Here is a 19317-nt window from a genome sequence, read left to right on the forward strand (position 1 = left end):
ATAAATATTTAAGTATAATAAACAATTATGATCCAGTTTGTTGGGTGGCTGCACACAGCAAGTGGATTTAAAATTCATTTCCCATGGGTATTCAGGCTTCAAATTCACTTTCTATGAATGTTCCTGCTAATAAAACTCCATTGCACAGCAAAAGAACACGAGAGAGATGCAAATATGACAAAGGCAAATTTGCTTTGGAGTTCAAAGGGATATTCCCCAACTTTTTATTTTTTTTAACTATTCATCCTTATTTCCTAGAAAGAAGTTATTTTATCTTTATTCCCCAAGCTCAGTGAAGCATGTGCTTGAGGTGTAATACATATTCCCATGTGCTAATGGAAAATGTTGTTACTAGCAAATAAGGAGTATATTTAAAATGTACTTTGTCTTCAGGAAAAGTCTCTTCTAAACCCACATGAGTTATCACCATCCTGATTAACAGCTGTATTTCATCACATCTTGTAATGTGAGGCTGAGGTTTTTCCAGTAAGACTAAGGGACATAAAAGCCTCTCTTAGTGTTGAAATGCAGAGGGGAATCAAAGCCAATTCCCTAACTCATTTATGCCGCAACTCATCCTTTATTCCCTAACTCCTGTATAACCCTGCATTATAAGCCTATTATAATGCAGGGTTATAAAGCCATCTGAGCAGGGGTTTGGTGCTGTTTTGGTGGTTTGCTGCCGAGCTCCTGGTCTTTTCCCCGCTTTAAAGAAGCAGATTTCAGATCCATATTCTCACACTTTTATTTCCCTCTGATTCTCATCGCTTAGCTTCCATCTACCACTGCACAAACTTCTGAGGATGTTGGAGATGCTCCCTCTTCACACAAGCTAAGCTCACCTTTGGAAGGACTTTGGGGTCACTGTGTCTCCTCTTTGCCCCAGGCAGAGGTAGCGGTTGTTTTGACATCTTCATTTGATTTCCATTCTAGACTTGAAAGAGATGCAAATGAGCAATAATGAATATTTTCATTGAAAGTGTCTAGACACTGTATCTGAGGAGGGGATAATGATGCTGCTGCTTTCTGGAGTCTGGAGTAGACCCAGGTCGCTTTATTATTTCTTTTTTTTTTTTCCATCAGGGAAGATAACATTTATTTAAAAAAAACCTGGAATTTAATGTAAATGGAATTAGGGTAATTGATAATTATGTAACTGCAAATGAGGCAGATCTGTATCTTGAGGCAAGCTGGGCTGGTGCAGATTATGAACCGTTACTTTTAATGGGGTGTCATCAGGACGCAAGAAAATCAGCCAAATAGTCCTAAAACGCTTCTCCTGCTTGTTCTGGACCCTTTGGACAGTGAGGGGTTTGAGGGATGGAGCATCACCACCCTCTCACTGCAGGTCTGGCCTAACATGGGGTCATAGAATCACAGAATGTTTTGGGTTGGAAGGGACCATAAAGATCATCCAGTTCCAACCCCCTGCTGTGATCCACCCGTTCCCCCTTGTCCTGTCACTACAGTCCCTGATGCAGCATCCCTCCCCAGCATCCTTGTAGCCCCCTTCAGACACTGGAAGCTGCTCTGAGGTCTCCACGCAGCTTCTCTTTTCCAGCCTGAACAGCCCCAATGTTCTCAGTCTGTCTTTGTATAGGAGATGCTCCAGCCCCTGATCATCCTCATGGCCTCCTCTGGACTTGCTCCAACAGCACCATCCTAGCATAGAGTCTAGGAGTCTGTTACAAAAGGTACCATGCTTTAACTTTCCTTTTCCCTTCATCTTTGCATTGTGACAGATTGAGCTCTGATAGTCTGAGGCGTATTTCCTACACCTCAGCTCCCACCATCTCCATCAGGTTTGAGGTCCCAGATTTTCCCAAGCTCGTGTTCCACCCCTGGCAGGATGACAAACTGCAGTTGGTGCCTGACAAAACTTCATGCTGGGGTTTTGATGGAGAGAGTTTTCATTTTTCTATACGTACTAGAAGGAAGTTAATCAAAAACCTGCCCTAGAGCCAAGTAGCGTGTTATGAAGTCACTAACTTCATAGGATAAACATATTGCCCTCATACGAGCTACAGAAAGTGGGTATTGGAAAAATTAACTGCACTTGAATGGCTTTGTAGATATGTATCTCTGTATCCATAAAACCTACTGACAGTGAGCAAACACAGGAGCTTGGCAGTTGTCCTGCTCTGTTTAATTGCCATCGATAGGTTTTATATGTATAACCACCTTAAAATCCCTCTGCCAACAATCCTGCCAGCTCAGTGATTTGGTTCTTGTCAAAGGCTTTCAAAAGGAGCTTGAGCAGCAGGTCAGGGGCGGGGATTCTCTTCCTCAATCCTGCCCTGGGGAGACCCCCCCTGCAGTCCTCATCCAGCCCTAGAGCAACAGCTTAAGAGGGATGTGGAGCTGCTGGAGTGAGTCCAGGGGAGGCCATGGAGCTGCTCTGAAGGCTGGAGCAGCTCTGCTCTGGAGCCAGGCTGAGAGAGCTGGGCTGGGGCAGCCTGGAGAAGAGAAGGCTCCTGAAGGGGAGACCTGAGAGCAGCTCCAGTGCCTAAAGGGGCTGCAGGAAACCTGGAGAGGGGCTTGGGACAAGGGCCTGTAGGGACAGGCCAAGGGGAATGGCTTTGAACTGACTGCTCAGCCTCATCTCCAGTTTTCCACTGGAGTATAAAAACTGATAAGAAAGCCTTTGAGAGCTTGGGGATTGCTTCCCAACCATGGGCCATCCTGAGGATGAGGAGTGCTTCGAGGGAGGTGATGCTGCTGCCTGTGAGGTGGCTCGAACAGGGGCTTCCCAAAGGAAAAAGGAGAAAATGCAGGAATAATGAGAATCATTTTAGATCATTTTAACTGTCATATATCAGAAGCAAAGTAAACTGCCCAAGTGAGTTGACAGCACCTCCATTTGATCTCTGCCATGGGATGACTTAGAGCCAGAATTTTTCAAAGCTGCTAATCGCCTCAGTATTGATTTTATACTGAGATACTTTATCACACTTGTGTGGTTGGGGCTTGGTTGCTGCTTTTTGCTTTAAGTAATCTGTGTCAGAAGTTGAATGGACTTTCTTAGAAGCAGCATGTCCCCTGCCCTTCTATGGCTGGGGGTTGTATTAGGGTAAATCAACCTCCAGCAGATTTCATTAAAAAACTCCTGTTTAGACAAAACCTAAAAATGAGGGGGTTTGTTACCATTTTCTGCACTAAAGTAGGAAATATGCTGAGCCGTTTGGAGTCAAGCAGCCATTCCCCCATGTTCCAGCTTTGCATTCCCTGTTTTTTAACCCTCATCTCTCCTCATTCATGTGGGAGCACTACAAAAACTGCTATCACAAGAGGATTTGTGCTCCTCCCAAGTGTGGCACTGTGTGAGAGTACCATAACTCTACAGTTCTTCAGGCAAGAGATGAAGGAGTTGTTCCTCATTCAACTGGAAAGGGTTGCTGGGTTCTGTAGGATGCAGTAGGTGCCCTTTTCTGCTGGGTCACAGCACCCCTTCACACACAGTTTGAGCTATCCAGTGAAAGGAGGCCTGCAGCATTTTCCCACCTAACTGAAGAAATCAGGTCCTTGTGGATTGTCTGATGTAAAGGGATTTCAATCCTGAAAAAGTGTTCTCTTTCCCAGTCTCCAACCCATCTGCTTTATGAACACTTAAGGAGATGGCCTCAAGTACACTCTGTGCCCCGAATGCATAGAATCAATTAATATTTACTGAAAACTTAAAACATGAGCATAAATCATGTCCTGTGTATCAATATGAACATTGCTCCAGTTTTCCAGCTGCCTTCTCAATGCTGAAACTAGGTATATTCTTAGAGCTTTCATATTTTAGTAGGGAATGTAATTGTCCATTTGTAACCTTGTGCAGCACAGGGTTAGTCCACCCTGCTGGTGCCATCTCAAAAATAAAAACAAGGCAAAAGAAGAAGAAATAAAACTACTTTTATTGTTCTATAGTCCCCAGCCACAGCCTTTTGTTACAAAAGCTGGTTTGCCAGCAGGGCCATCCCCAAACATGGTGTGCCCCCAGTGTCTGTGCTGCTGACAAAACAAGGAAGGATGTCGACACACCAGAGCTTGAAATGAAAAGGAAAGCTGCTTTGCCTTGGGTAGCCTTGTAAGAGTAAATGAAGTTTCACTCTTGTCTAGATTGTGCTGTACAGTCCCTGAAGCACTGGTGGGAGTTCTGTGGATGGTAATGGGCACCCTGGGTGGCAATTGGCAACGGGGGAAGCTGCGCTGCGCATCCTAAAACCCTCCTCCTTTACTCTGTGGAGCTCTCCATTTCCGCATTAATTTTAGGATTATTCTAGAGCCCTGAACCACACTTGAGATCTTATCTTGTACTTGCTTCACAAACAGTATAGTAAAAAATAACATTTCTCTCCAGCATCATCCTTTTCCAGGATGCTCTAACTGACTCTTCCTATGTGCTCTGCCCTGCAGACCCCGGTTCTTGTTCTGTTTGCTGGGGAGGGAAGAAAGGGCTGTTCTCCCACTGTTTTCCTGATGGTATTTATGGTTACAGCTCAAACGGATGCATCCAAATGTTTGTTCCTGCCTCCTGCCCAATTTAGGCAGTGGTTTTGCCTATGATCTACTGGGCTAAAGCATCTAGAGGGTTATGGAAATTCAAAGGCATCTGAATTTCACCATGCCTCTTGCTAATGTCAAATCTTCATAGGAATTGACTTCACAGGACAAAGAAGCTGCCAGATGAACACTGATGCTGTATTAATGATAGGGTACATTGACCCACCCTCATGTGTCATCATCGCTGCCAAAGGAAGCACAGAGGCAACCCATAATCACCTTTCCTGCATCTGTCCCACTAACACCTAATTTAGAGTATATATTTGTCTGCTGATTGATTTCATGGCAGCTATTATCCTGCTATCGAAGTGCTTCAGGATCTCCCTATTCATTTCAGTTTTTATATGATCCTTTTAACAGTGTCTGAACAGCAGGTAAATGGGGTCCACAGAGCAAATGTCTCTGCAGCCTTCCCATTCCTCCCTTCCCAAAGAGGGCAGATAATGTCTTGCAGTAAGTCAGTGGGACCTGATCTCCCAAATCACCCCTGCAGTTCTGCAAGAACCTAAATTCGGTCTTCCTGAGGGATAGGGTGGGGAAATGGAACTTCACACAGGCTTAGCCTGGAGTCCTTTCTCTTTGCTCCCTATTTCTCTGTTCTTTTATGAGAAGTTATTAGTGAAATCCAAGCAGTTTTAAAGAACTGGCTTGCAGATTTCACTGCGTGCCAAGTGTGTAGGTACTAAGTGTGCATGTTTGGGTCCACACTCACTCTTTTTGCTCCTGATAGTGCATTCTCACTGCATGCTGCTGAGCTCCTTTGTAATCCCTGGCTGCACTTGTGGGTTTCCATGACTTGCTAGTGTTCCATCTACTCACCATGGCCAGAGGTCCTGTACTTTGCTGAGCCAGCTGCAAGCACCCAGGCAGCTCAGCACTGAAACCACTTGGAGGAGCCAGTGCCAGACAGCAGAGCATCCTTCTGCATCCTTTTTCATCCTTCATAGCTATGGAACGCTTCAGATCAAGTGGCCCTTGCACTTGGTCAATGCTAAAAAATTAGTATCCTTATGGATATTTTAGCCCAAACTGCAATGAAAACAGTTTCTGCATCAAAGTATAACCAGGCAGCTCTGCTCACATGGATGCATGTTTGGGGCTCACCCCTTCTCTCAGCAAGACCTACAGCACCTATGTAGGAACAACCCAGCAGACCTGCTCCTGGGTGGGGTGAGCACAGAGGTATCTGTGCAAGAACGCTAAATTATCACAGCACCATGGTCACTGTTCTGTATGCCATGAAGAGAAGCACTTCATGCATAGTTTGTAGTGAGGGATATGTTAAAACAGGAGGGTGGAGCAGTGTTAGATTTTTGTTGAGGTTTGTGTAGTGAGATGAAGCATTTTGGAAATGGCTGCAGCAGGTCAGCTGTGTTTGATTGTGGGAGTAATGGCTTAATTCACCTTTCAGTTGCACAGACCAACCCCAGCCAGGTGGGAGCTGTGCAATGGTTTCTATCTCTCAGGTGATAGATGTGGTTCATCATCAAGACCAGGTTGGATGGAGCTTGGAGCAAGCTGCTCTACTGGAAGGTGTCCCTGACTGTGGCAGGGGGTTGGAACCAGATGAGATTTAGGGTCCCTTCCAAACCAAACCTGTCTGGGATTCTGTGATTCATTAATGGGGAGAAACGCCCTGAAATTTGCAGTAAATCTGAACAGTTTTATATTAAGCAGAAATCCTAAAGCTCCTGGGTAACTGCACTTACAGTTTTATCTAACTAAACAGCAATGAACTGCCCCCAGTAGTCACAAAGGCAGAAACCAAGAGATGTTCAAAGTTTGGGGTACCTTGCAGCAGAAGCTCATCACTGACACCAGTACTTGCTTGTGAAAAGCTGTCTGCTGACGTCTTCCCTGTAAACATTTAAATACAAGCAGAACATACACAGATTCATTGGAATGCTGTAATTCATTAAACAAATGTTGGCTTTAATAGGGCCATGTAGAAAGACTGGTGCCATAGATGCACTCAGCTGTAAAATATGCTGGGGAAGTCATTTGTTTGTAAGGGGTCTAGAAATCTGCTTCCTATTAACGGAGAATGGCTTTACAGGAGAAAAATCTCCGGGATCACATTTTTCACTCAATTATTCCATCTCAGCGGGATCCCTCAAGGCTTGCGCCAGGTAACTGAAACGTACCTAAGCTGAGGGGCTGGTTCTGGGGTTTGTTTTGATCCATTAAGCTTCTATCTCGCTGCAGTGATGTAATTCCCCCAGTCTGAGACACTTTATAAACATTAATGGGTTTGTTTTCATAGTCCTGGGGGATGCGCAGCACAGGAAGGTCACTGGGACCCTTTCATCAGTGTAGAAATGGAGATGGGGCACTGCAGCATTGCAGGGAAAACCAGACTGTTCAGCTACATTTTTAACCTCTCCATCATTAGCTCTCTTTAATCCTGGTTTAATAACTTATTAACTAAAGCAGCAGCATTTCAGCTACTGTGCAGCACTAACACATCATAAAATCATAGACAAGTTTGGGTTGGAAAGGACCTTAAGGTCATCCAGCTCCAACCCCTGCCACAGGCAGGGACCCCTTCCACTGGAGCAGCCTGCTCCGAGCAGCCTGCTCCAAGCCCCTGTGTCCAACCTGGCCTTGAGCACTGCCAGGGATGGGGCAGCCACAGCTTCTCTGGGCACCCTGTGCCAGCGCCTCAGCACCCTCACAGGGAAGAGCTTCTGCCTTATCTCCAACCCAAACTTCCCCTGTTTCAGTTTGAACCCATCACCCCTTGTCCTATCGCTACAGTCCCTGATGAAGAGTCCCTCTCCAGCATCCTTGTAGCCCCCTTCAGACACTTGAAGCTGCTTTGAGGTCTCCACGCAGCTTCTCTTCTCCAGGCTGAACAGCCCCAGAGTTCTCAGCCTCTCTCCATACGGGAAGTACTCCAGCCCCTGAGCATCCTTGTGGCCTCCTCTGGACTTGCCCCAGTCAGTAAGGGTTGTGTTAAGATGCTGCTCTATATTCCAGCAGGGGTTCCATGTTTTAATCATAGAATCCCAGAATGGTTTGGGTTTGAAAGGACCTTAAAGCTCATCCAGTTCCAACCCCTGCCATGGGCAGGGACACCTTCCACTAGAGCAGCTTGCTCCAAGCCCCGTCCAAGCTGGTCTTGAACACTGCTAGGGATAGGACAGCCACAGCTTCTCTGGGTACCCTGTGCCAGTGTGTCTTCCAGTGTTAAGAGAGAGAAGTGAGGAGTCAAATGCAGTTATAAATACACAAAAATGTGACCTTTGCAGAGGGGGATAAAGAAAACTGTACACATGAGCAACTATTGTGACTTTGATTGAATTACTTAGTGGAGATGTGCTACAGGAGACACTGAACCCAGGGCACGCTGTATTTTTTGCTGCTGAAGTTTGCTGGTCGCTTGGGTTGGATTTTCTTGGTGAGTTTTTCTTTGCTGATGAATGGCCCCACAGATGTCTCTGGTGACATTTGGAAGGTGCCAAACTGCTGCTGTTTGCGCTTCGACGTGCCAGGGTGTAACAAAACAGAGGCACAGAGGAAAAACCCTGCCTTTGGCAATGTTTTATCCCATCACAGAAGGTCCATTTTAAAGGATGTGCTGAAGGAAGCTGTTGATACCCGCAGCCCTTTCAACTGGAATTGTTACTGCAAACAGAGATACATGGAGCAGATGAGGAATTAATGTAAATATACAGACAGAAGGCAATTTTTGGGGGAGGAAGTGAGCACAAGCAGATAAAAAACGATCAACAGAATTTACATAAGCCTGCAGCATCCCAGAGGTCATCATTCTGCAGGATGACACACTGAAATTCAGTTTTATTAAATTCAGGCTGATTATTTAATTGGAAAAGAAAGGATTTAATCGAATTGAGTCAAAGGACTGTATTAGATTGCGTTCAACCTTAACACAAAAGGCTTTCCCCATTTAGTTAAACTGGTTCCTTTGCATATTGTACATCTTAAACTATAAGAAGTGGTAATCTGAATAGCAAATTAAAGTGTTTGGGAGGCTTGAATAGTACTCGTGTGCTACTCAGCCCTTTTCCATCTCGTAAACCTTCTCACATTACTGCACTGTTTAGGTTGAAACACGAGTGAAGATGATGGGTAGTAACCTCAAATCTCCATCCGTGTTTATGCCATCTATATGCTCCTGTGGAATACCCTGCCTGGGTGTGATGCTGCTGCTGGAACATGTTGCCCAAAATTGAGGGATGTTTTCAGGTTTTCAAGGCTACCCCCTTGCACCACCTGAAAAGAAGCTGGAGCTGAATGGAGATTTGAGATTTATTGACTTGGGTTTCCTGTGTGTCCTTAGGAAATACTCCTGACCTCGCTGTGCCTCATCTGCATGGGCAGAGATTCCAATCCTGCAGGGACATGGACTTGCTGCCTGGGAAAAGCTGCAAATAAGAAAAAAAAAAAAGGAAAAAAAGAAAAGGCAAATTGATTTGGGGAAATAATAGGTTTCTAATTTTGGCCATTTAATTAGCTTTTAATTTAATTTTTCGTTAATTAAAAACTAACAGGAGAAAGGGAACGAGGCCCAGTTCATTTCCTAATGCTTCATTTCATCCCAACTTTGAGGATGTCAGCAAAGGAGTAAGAATCAGCACAACCCAAAATAACCCTCAGGTACTTTGAACGTCCACCCTAGTGATATTTTTAATGTTTTAATCCTTCTTCAAGGCGTTATTGCTATTAGAGCACTCTGGGAACACCTTTGCTGACCCATCCTTGTGCCTGCACCCCTCATTTTCTACCCACCTTGAGCTCTGGCAGCTGGTATCTCAGGATGCTGACGCTCTGCACTCCTTCCAGGCGGAAGATTGGAGAAATCAAATCCTGCTTTGAAAGATCAGAATCAGTTTTAAACGGACCCAGCTGACCCCCGGTGAGGGTTGGGGGAGGTTTGGGGAAGGGGAGAAAATCTTCCAAGATATATTTAGGGGAATATCAAACAAGAAACTGAACATGGCCAGGGTTCAATGTGTGCTGGGCTGCCCCCCCAGAGCATGAGCAGCAGATCAGGGAGGTGATCCTGCCCCTCTATTCTGCTGTAATGGGACTCCACTTGCAGCACTGTGCGCAGTGCTGGTGTCCTCAACATCAGAAGGAGATGGAGCGGGTGGAGCAAGTCCAGAGGAGGCCACAAGGATGATCAGGACCTGGAGCACCTCCTGTATGTAGGCAGGCTGAGAACATTGGGGCTGTTCAGGCTGGAGAACAGTGGAGACCTCAGAGCAGCTCCCAGTGTCTGAAGGGGGCTACAAGGATGCTGGAGAGGGACTCTTCATCAGGGACTGTAGCAATAGGACAAGGGGTGATGGGTTCAAACTGAAACAGGGGAAGTTTGGGTTGGAGATAAGGCAGAAGCTCTTCCCTGTGAGGGTGCTGAGGCGCTGGCACAGGGTGCCCAGAGAAGCTGTGGCTGCCCCATCCCTGGCAGTGTTCAAGGCCAGGTTGGACACAGGGGCTTGGAGCAAGCTGCTCCAGTGGAAGGGGTCCCTGCCCATGGCAGGGGTGGGAGCTGGGTGAGCTTTAAGGTCCTTTCCAATCCAAACCATTCTGTGATTCTATAAACGGACTTGAAGTAATAAGGCAGATTTTTTATAGCAGGCTATTAATTTATGGATGAGTCCACAGCCAACTTTAAGCAGCATTTTTTTTAAATAGCACACTTGCTAATGCAGAAATTCTCTTGCGTTGGTAAATTAAAGTTTCCAGCACTGCCAGTATAGCAACACAACTGGTCCATTATTAAGGTTAGATCTAGAAGCACAGTTTGGACTTTGCTTCAGCAGCTGAATGTGTTCTTGGAGGGCTCAATCAGCTTTTACGTGATTTTTTATGATAAAAATAATGTGCCAGAACTTTAAATCTGAGTTTCTTTTGCTGAAGCTTACACTTTCTCCAAGTGCAATGACAAAGTTTTGCATATATGCTACTGCATTTGCACATTCAGGTTATCTGGTTACATCCATAATTCTCTCATTTGCAAGCACAGTTTGCAGCAAATACTCATGCAAATAAGGCATGAAACAGGGCATTTATTTGATTAGAATTCAGTTTCTATATACACTTAAAGGACTTTATCTCATTCAGGGATGGCTGCATAGATGATGAAGAAAGAATCTCAAATTCTCCTTGAGGGTTGTTTGTCCACCCATTGGGAATTCATTAAGGAAAACAGACCTTCCCACTGGTATTTCAAGTGCCCTTGCCCAGCACTAGTGCTTGGGTTGCAGACACTGCTGGAAACTCTCAGTGAAAAATAACTTTCCCTTCAAAATCCACCATACCATGTATCTAAATACTGGATTATCTTCGGTTTGCAAAATCCTTTTACAGATTACAAGGTCTAGATGCTGCTTGACAAGGACTTCGTCCTTTTCACTCTTGGAGAGCCGGCTATAAGCACGATCCTGATCAGGTCTGGGGTTTGGGGGGACCAGGGATGATCTGAGTGTGGTTTTTCAGCTGACATGATAGATTTACCTGATACCTGTTCCTAAAAGCTGTCTGGGGACACTCAAGCCAACCCCCTCTGCTTCTGCAGAGCCAAATCCCAGCACTCCCTGGGGACAGTCCCTGTAGGACAGTGACATGCTGCTGCTTTATCCCACCTCAAGCCTCTCCCAGTGTTATTCTCTTTGCAGCTCACTGAGTGAGGAACCCTTTTCTATGGTTTTTACTGCATTTTGGCTAAGGTCTCTGCATTACCAGCAGTGGTGCAGAAGGGCATCCTTCAGGTTCAAGGAACTGCCCCAAATTCTCAGTGGGTTCAGCCAAAAGCCTGAGCTTAGGCAAAAATTGAAGGGTTTATAACACAGGCAGGACTGTTTCCCTCCCTTTCCTTAAGGATTGTGATTTTCTCTGGCTTTTCCCTCGGTAAGAGCCCTTCCTCACCGGCTCTGCTTCCTGCACCCACTGACATTCTGCAGGGCCCACACTGTTCCTAAACCCACCCAGTTCCTAAACCCCCTTTATGAACTTTTGGAGGCGCACATGGCTCAGGCAAAGCCACTCAGTGCTGCTGCCTGTGGCTTTCAGAAGCGGGGATGGTGCAGCCATGCAGGTTTGCAGAGCAGCACGGGTTCACTGCGGCGGGGACGGAGCCTGCCTGCACCGCTGCCTTGCTGAGGATGCTCAGGATGCAGCTCTGCGGGCTCGCTGCAGCCCAGGCCCTGGCAAACACGCAAGTGGATCTCTCGGAGGCATTGATAGGGAAACATCAGCGCTCCCTCTAGCAGTCGCCAGCGATGATACCAAATCATTCTCCATTTTTCACCCTGGGTTTGTGCCACATGAACCATCAGCGTAAGGGCTCTCGCATTATCGCACTGACAGCATACAGGTTGCTCTTCCCCCCCCGACACACACCCTCCCCCCCCCAGTCCTTCCAGGGGGAGTTTTGGAGCCCATTTCACCTCCACCTGCTGGTGGGGATGCACCTTTTAGGGTGAACCTGAACCCAGTTACCAGAAAGACACTTGGCTGAGCAGCGGTTTCAGCACATGGGCTGCGGGCACTGCAGCACTCACCGCAGTGCCCCTAAACTTCCCGAGGGGGGGCACTGGAGGGTCTTGCTACAAATGCAGCGCTGCCACAGGGCTTCCCCCACCCCCTGGCAGGAAGGAGCAGCTGGGGGGGGGGGGATTACAGGTAGGGGGTGCACCCCCCTTTGCACAGCACCCCTTCTCTTTGTATCTCCCTCTCACAGCACCCCCCTGGCGCAGCCCCCCTCCCCATTGCTCCTTACATGCACAGCCCCCATTGCACTCCCCTTTTGCACAGCTCCCTCCCCTTTACGCACCCGTCACACAGACACCCCCCCCCCCTTGCACTGCCCCCTTCACAGCCCCCTCCCCTCGCTTCTCTCCCCTCGTTCCCTCACTTTGCATGCCCCCCCTTTGCGCAGCCCTCCCATCTTTCCCCCCAACCCTTGCACGGCTCTCACACCCCCCAAAGCCCCTCTCCCATTCACAGCCCCCTCCCCTCGCTCCCCCCTCCGGCACAGCCCCCTCCCCTATCCCCACAGCCCCGCCCCTTCATCCCAGCCCACTCCCCCCTCCCACCGCTCCCCCTCCCCCCCCGCCGCTCCCGCTCTCTCACCTCTCTCCTCCTCTTCCTCCCTCCCCCAGGCCAAAATCCTGCACATGATGGACGACAACAAGCAGCTGGCGCTGCGCATCGACGGGGCGCTGCAGGCGGCGGGGCAGGAGGTGACGGCGCTGCGCGCTGAGCTGGCCGCCACCGGCCGCCGCCTGGCCGAGCTGGGCAGCGACCCGGCCATGGAGCACGGCCCCCACAGCGCGCAAGGTGAGGGGAATGAGGGGCGAAGGGGGGGGGGGGGGCTGTCTTTCCGCGGCCACCGCTGGGAAACTGCGTCCGTTCGTGGCTGTTTTTCATTATCTGTTTGGGGTTTCGGGGTGCCGGGGGGTGCCCGGTGCGTCCCGTCGAGACCCGGCTCCATCCGCCGGTGGTGGGTTCGTTCCCCGCAGGTTTCGAGCAGGCTGCGAATTCCATGCAGCTTCTTCCGCCTCTTAAAGCTCCAGCGCGCGCCCCCCCCCACCCAAATGGAGACACCCCCCCATCTGCCCTCCTCACCGCCCCCCTCCATCCCCAGCGCGGTGCTCGACCGCTGCCGCGGCCCCGCACGCCGGCTCCCCGGTACCCTGCTCCCATAACCGGTTTCGTAATTCGGTCGGGAAGCAGCCATGTTACAGCCGCGCTCCGGCCCCGCCGCTCCCCGCTGCCGCCGGCCCGGGGCTGTCCCCGGCGCCCGGCACGTCCCATCGCCGGTCGGGGCGCAGGCGAGACCCGGGGACGGGGGCTCCGGCCGCCCCGGAGGAGCAGAGCTCGGTGTTGGCTGCACGGAGCCGACCCACAGAGTGGCTTTAACCCAGTGTGGGGCTTGCACAGCCCCTGTGCAATGCACACACCTCTCTTCTGCCCCTGAACCCCCCCCCCAAAAAAAAAAAAAGTTATGCCCAGGTCTCGGAGCTGGAGCAGCGGAAGCTGAGCGTGAAGAACGGGGTGCTGGGGGAGAGATTTGTGCTCTCGGCTTTGAGTGAAGGTTAGCGAACGCGATCCGAGTTGCTTCTGCAGTGGTTTCGGCCGGGTTTGGCTCTCGCCTGGCTGAAATTTGCCGTTTTCTGCTAATCAGAGTAGTGCTGCCATCACTGCTACTTCAGAAGCATGGAAATACAAATATATATATATATTGTTTGTTACCGAATAATTGCAGGTTTGCCTGACGGCTCACCCTGGAGCAGCCTTGGTGTCAGAACTAAAATAGTGCCAGCCCTCCCAGTTCCCCGTAACTGAACTGAACTTACACCTGGGTGATAAAAACATCAGTAGCTGTTACTTGTTACTTATTTACTGCAAGCATCTCTTGGTGTGGTTATTTGGGTTATATAGGTGTTATTTAAGAGTTGCATTTCCGTTAAGCTGTAGGATTTTAAGGTAATGGTGGGCATCCCTGCTCCCTTCAGCCCACCCCTGGTGTGGTGGTGTTATGACATTAATTCAAATGGATTTAGAGGGTTTAATGTGTGGATTTGTTCCATCAGCTTGTTGTATGTAGCTGGTTTGGCAGCAGGGGTGTGGTGTGTGAATTCCACTCCTTAAACAAAGTTAATCAGTCATCAGGTGGGTTTATTGGGCATCAGGATCCAGACCCAGCAGAGCTTCCTGGTCGCTGCAGGTATGCGGGGAGCGCAGTTACGTGCGCGGTCAGGTATGTTCAGAGCTGATACGCATAGTGCCTGTTGGTGTAATGAGAACTGCACCCTTCCATGTGCTGCATCCAGGCTGCTGAGATGCTTTTCTGTTATAAGAATCTGCTGAAAGGGCAGCGGGATGATGCCTTCCTTTCCTGGATCAGGAATGCAGCTGGGAATGCGCTGTGGAGGGCATCACTGTGACTGTGGAAGTGTAGCCTTGCAGCTAGAAAAGCAGGTGAAATCCTTTGGCTGCTTGTGCATGCAGCTGTTTCAGTGTCTCCTTTGTGTTTTGTTTTGTTTCCTCTCCATAGGACTTGTGGAGGGACACATGTTTTTGCAGGGGGCAGCGCCTTTGTTCCTGCATGTGCCTGGGTGAAGAGGGGTGTGTGCGGTTCTCCAGGGTCAAGGTTTTCCTCAGAGGTTATCTATTCTGTTGAGCGATGGAAAATCTCCTCGTTGGAGTTCCTTTACTCTTGCCATGCTGGAAAACAGTTGGTGTGTGGTAATGGTGCCATAGAAGTGTGTGTTTCTCCTTAATAACTACAATTGCACGTATGCTGGAGTTGTGAGGTCCCTGTGACCAGTGGCAAAGAGTGGTCCTGTCTTAGGCTGGGTGTAAGACCAGCATCTTTAGCACTTGCTGCAGTTGCTGAAGGGTTCATTCCATCTCCCCACTCTAACTTGGCAAATTTGGCTCAGAGTGCTGATGTCTGGGACTGAAGATGCTTTCCAACAAGGAAGACTCTATGATCTTGTAGCTGTAGATGCACTTTTTTCCCCTTCCCAATGAGTTGAAGAGGCTATTATTTAAATGTGATGTGTCCAGCCATGTACCACTGGGGTGTAACAGAAGCCAATCAGTTAAGTGTAAAATTGCGTCTGAAGAGCAATAGTGAGGAGAAGGGGGGGGAAAGTAGTTGGTTTCCACAGAACCCACTGATTAGATGCACTCTGTTTTGGGTTTCTTCCCTACTTTTGGTCCTGTTGTTTCTATACTACCATAAATGCTCTCCTACAGCATTCTGTTTGTACAGACAGGCCCAAGTTATCTGTAGTGAGCCTTATGTTTTTCGTCAAGGATTTTGAGACACTGTTCAGAAGGATGGGGCGAAGACAAGTCTCTCCTAATAGCTGTTGCGTGTCTCCTAAGTAGGAGGGTTGCCAAGCTGCTTGATTTACAAAATACATCAGTGGAAGGCGGGAGGCTTGAATTGGATGGGAAACTGCTTACCTGTGAGTGCAAATGTGGGATGTGCTGGTGGGATGGATGCATGGTGTGGGAATCTGCTGTGGTCCTGGTGTAGAATCACATGGTGGAATTGTCAGGTCCCTTTGCTTAGTGTGGGAAGGAGCCCGGTGATCCCGTGGGTCACATGAGAGGAGGTAAATGTGCACCTCTGTGTTATGCTCAGTAATTAATACTCAGTTTGTGAAGTGTGTTGTTTGTATAATTATGGTGCAGCTTGAGGCAGCTCAAGGTAATAACTCCGTCCCTTTGTGCACACCGAGGCTTTTCTCCACAATGCCCTGTTTTTGCAGCAGTGAAGTGCACTTGGTTTACCCAATGTAAAACAGAGCTGGAGGAATTCAGCAAAGAGGGAGAGGAGGAGCGGATGGTGGGCGTGTGTAGGTAGGCAGGCATGGAACTTGTTTATTGTTAACAGTCCTTAGCGTGAGCGTTAAACACTCAAACTCTCAGCCCTGACGGTCTTTTCTAAACGGTGAGTTTGCTGAAAGAAGTATTTTGGCTGCAGCCTCTTGTCTAAAGCTGGATACAGCTCAGGGTGGAAATCAATACTTCACGTCCCTGGTGCTTAGTGCAGCAATTACAGGCAGCTCTCGCTAACATCACTGCAGCCCTGTGTCAGCACCCTCGTGTTTGGATTCTTGTTTGAATTAGAATGCCTTGAATTAATTGCAAGCAAAAGGTGAACCCTTGCCCTGTGGCCCAGGTCAGGCTGCAGTGGCAGCGGGATGCAGGGATGCAGTCAGAGCATCGCAGGAAGTGCTGCTGCAGCTTAGTGGCCCCCTGTTCATGCTGGGTGCACCTCTGGGCTTTTGGGTTAGGGTCATTGCTGAATCTACACCTTTATTTTCAGTAGTTGAAGTAAAAGCAAGATCCACGGGGAAATGAGGAGTTTGGGTGTAAGGACTTGTCATGCTGAATCATAGAATCCCTGCCTGCTTTGGGTTGGAAGGGGCCTTAAAGCTTATCCAGCTCCAACCCCTGCCACAGGCAGGGACACCTTCCACTAGAGCAGTTTGCTCCAAGCCCTGTCCAACCTGGCCTTGAGCACTGCCAGGGATGGAACATTTATCACTGCTTTGGGCAGCCTGCTCAGGCGGTTGGTCTGTTTAACCTGTTTTTGCTTTAGTCTCCTCCCTGCATTAAGTGGAAAACACCTTAATTAATTAATGTTGGTAAAGTGCTTGAAGATGTAAAATGCAATCAATAGCTGAGTGTTATTAATAATATCTCCTTCAGCATTGGGCTTATCATGCTTTCTATTTCAGAGCGTCGGTGGTGTGCAGTGGTCGCTGTGGCCCAGTGTGGAGCTGGGGATGGTGGGGTTTGCATGGCCGCTGCCGAAGTTCAGCTGGGAAGAGAGCGGGAGCTGCACCCTGCTCCTGGAAGCAAGGATTTCTCCTCCTTGCTGCGCTGTGATCGCAGGTGTGTGCAGCATAAGGAAGATTGCAGTTGTGTCTTGGTGCTTGGTGAGACCAAAAGGCCGGGAGGACCTTTATGACAGCCAAACCCAGGGTTTTTCTCTTTTTTTCTCTTTGATCTCTCTATACTTTCACAGCTACAATGCAAAGACTTTGACTTTTGCCCAGGAGGCAATCAGTTACCTCTGTGCTGTTGCTATTTTGCGAGTAATCATCTTGGGCTGTTGAAAATGTACCTTTTTCATCTTCTCACAAATCTTCCCTGCTATTTGTTCTTCCAGAGCTTGAGAGCTGATACTGTAAAGGAACCTGAGGAATTTGGATACTGTCAAGTGCTGGGAGTCTTGTTGTACTATTACTTTGCCTAATAATTTCCTACTTCATTTACTCTCTCCTGCATAGTTCCCAGATTGAGGAGCAATTGGTTCCATGCTCTGAAACTATTTCATGCACTGGGAAATAAGTCTGTGCATAGCAATATTCACATGGTTGGTTTAGATGCAAGGAACTGGCTGCAGACAGCACTTCAGGTCCCCATTAATACAGGAAAATCTGCATCTTAATCTGAAACCCTGTTTGGTGCTGAGAAAGATTTTGCAGCTGGGGGGCTCATTGACCAGCTGGGGGGCTCACTGACCAGCTGTTGAGGGCAAATGCCTTTCCTCAAGTGGTTCCTGCTTTTCTCCTTGCATGAAACAGGGCTGAAATACCTTGTTATAAGGTAGGCACTGAACCTCAGCACCAGCGTGACATAGAGCAAAGCTTCAGTCTCCAGCTTATTAAAATTCAATTCTCATAATTTCTTGTTGACAGTGAAGCGTGAGATAAGAGCTGTTGGTACTGACGCAGCAGCTTGCAGAGCCGGAGTGCTCGTAACGTGGCGCAGTGTCTGGAGCCAGGCTCTGCTTACCTCTGTGCACAAACCCTGGGAATCAGTCAATCAGGGACCTTGGTTTTAAGCTACATCCTCACCCACGGGATGGTGAGGGCTCAGGGAGTTGCTCCTTACTGCTTTGCAATCTATTGCTGCTTTCTCTTGCTGTATAATTTTGCTTGAGTCTTTATGGCTGATGCTTTCAGGTATTGAGATGAATTTTGTGGAAGCAACAGGTCTGGAGGCTTTAAGCTAGACAAATGCATATTTTGATGTTGGGAGTTGTGTTCTGCGTTAGGTCCAATAGATTTAGCTTTCTTTATTATCAGCAGAGCTGAGCTGTCTCACCAGAATACAGCCACTGAATAACTGCTTCCGAAAGCACTGGCTGAACTCCTTTCCGGAGTCAGTTTGTTTGCAGGAGTTGCAAAGGAAAGGAAAAGCTCTCCCCAAAGTTTTTCTTGTGCACCCCTGGCCCAGCAGGGTAATTGGAGGCTTGGGGAATATGAGGGTTTGGGGGTGCCTTCCTTGGGGTGAGAGGCTGAGTGATGGTGTCAGGCTGTGAACCAAGGGGACCTGAGATAACAGAGGCTATGTGGAAGGACAAAGCACTACTGGGTAAGGGCAACTTTGCAGCGGTATTTATCATGATTGAGTGTGACACTGGCTGGAAGCAGCAGCTCCCAGGGTCATCCTGATACCCCAGTGCCCCCCAGCTCTGCTCTCTGGCTTCGGTAATCTGATAACATATTTCTCTAATCTTGTTAGTCCTGTCCTTCCCTGGCTTGCTGGGATGGGACAGAGCTGCCTGTGTGTGGTGCTGGCTGGCTGCTCCTGAGCCTCCGTGTGGGTGGCTTTTGGGGCAGGTTTCTGTTTTTTTGGATGTGCCTGATAGAGTTTCTGTGTCTGAAACTGCTTAATTGTGAAGACCTCAGCTGTGGAGTGCAGAAGATGAGCTGCAGCAGGGATCTGTGTTTGCATAGAGCACCTGAGGAGAGATGGGCTCTTGTCATTAGGATTTTGAATGCCTATGAGATGTGAAAGCTGCAGCACGCAGGGCTGTGTTTGCCCTGAGAGATGGAAAAACTCTTGAGTTTTCCTTTTCAGGTGTGTGGTCAGCTGCAGATTTCAAGTACATGCAGCACCACAGCTACAGTTTGCTTTTGGATTGCTTGGATGATGGGAAAGGAGCAACGATGCCCACAGAAGCGTGAAGGGGAATGTGATGCTGTTGTAAAGCATCGTGGATCATCGTAGGCACCCATTAGACCCAGCATATGGGAGAAGATCAACCTTATCATTGAAGAAGGAAGAGGGACTGAGTGATGCCCTGCTGTGGCATCCTGGCCTTGGAGGGTCGCCTGTGTCTCTTGCTTCCTTTCTGGAAGAGGTATCTCTTCTGAGGGCATCTGTAAATCCATTTCTCACCCTTCTCAGTCCTCATGGAGTTGTTGTCCCTGGCATCTATTCATGCTGCTTGTGCCTCTAAATCAGAATTTCACAGGTTTTACA

The 19317-nt window shown here is 48.4% G+C and overlaps 1 protein-coding gene across 2 annotated transcripts in view; it reads left to right on the forward strand.

Moving 5' to 3' along the window:
• KAZN (kazrin, periplakin interacting protein) overlaps positions 1–19317 on the forward strand; it is a 171330-nt gene that overhangs the window by 69770 nt on the left and 82243 nt on the right. Inside the window, exons 1-2 of one of the 2 annotated variants that reach the window (XM_065696816.1) lie at positions 12792–12855; positions 16779–16935. In XM_065696816.1, the coding sequence (XP_065552888.1) occupies positions 16827–16935 (109 nt within the window). In that variant the 5' untranslated portion in view covers positions 12792–12855; positions 16779–16826. Of the gene's footprint in view, positions 1–12677; positions 12856–16778; positions 16936–19317 lie in introns of those variants that run through there. The other variant, XM_065696814.1, reaches the window with a different exon arrangement.

This window comes from Lathamus discolor, chromosome 16, assembly GCF_037157495.1.
Source record: "Lathamus discolor isolate bLatDis1 chromosome 16, bLatDis1.hap1, whole genome shotgun sequence".
NCBI classification, from domain to species: Eukaryota; Metazoa; Chordata; class Aves; order Psittaciformes; family Psittacidae; genus Lathamus; species Lathamus discolor.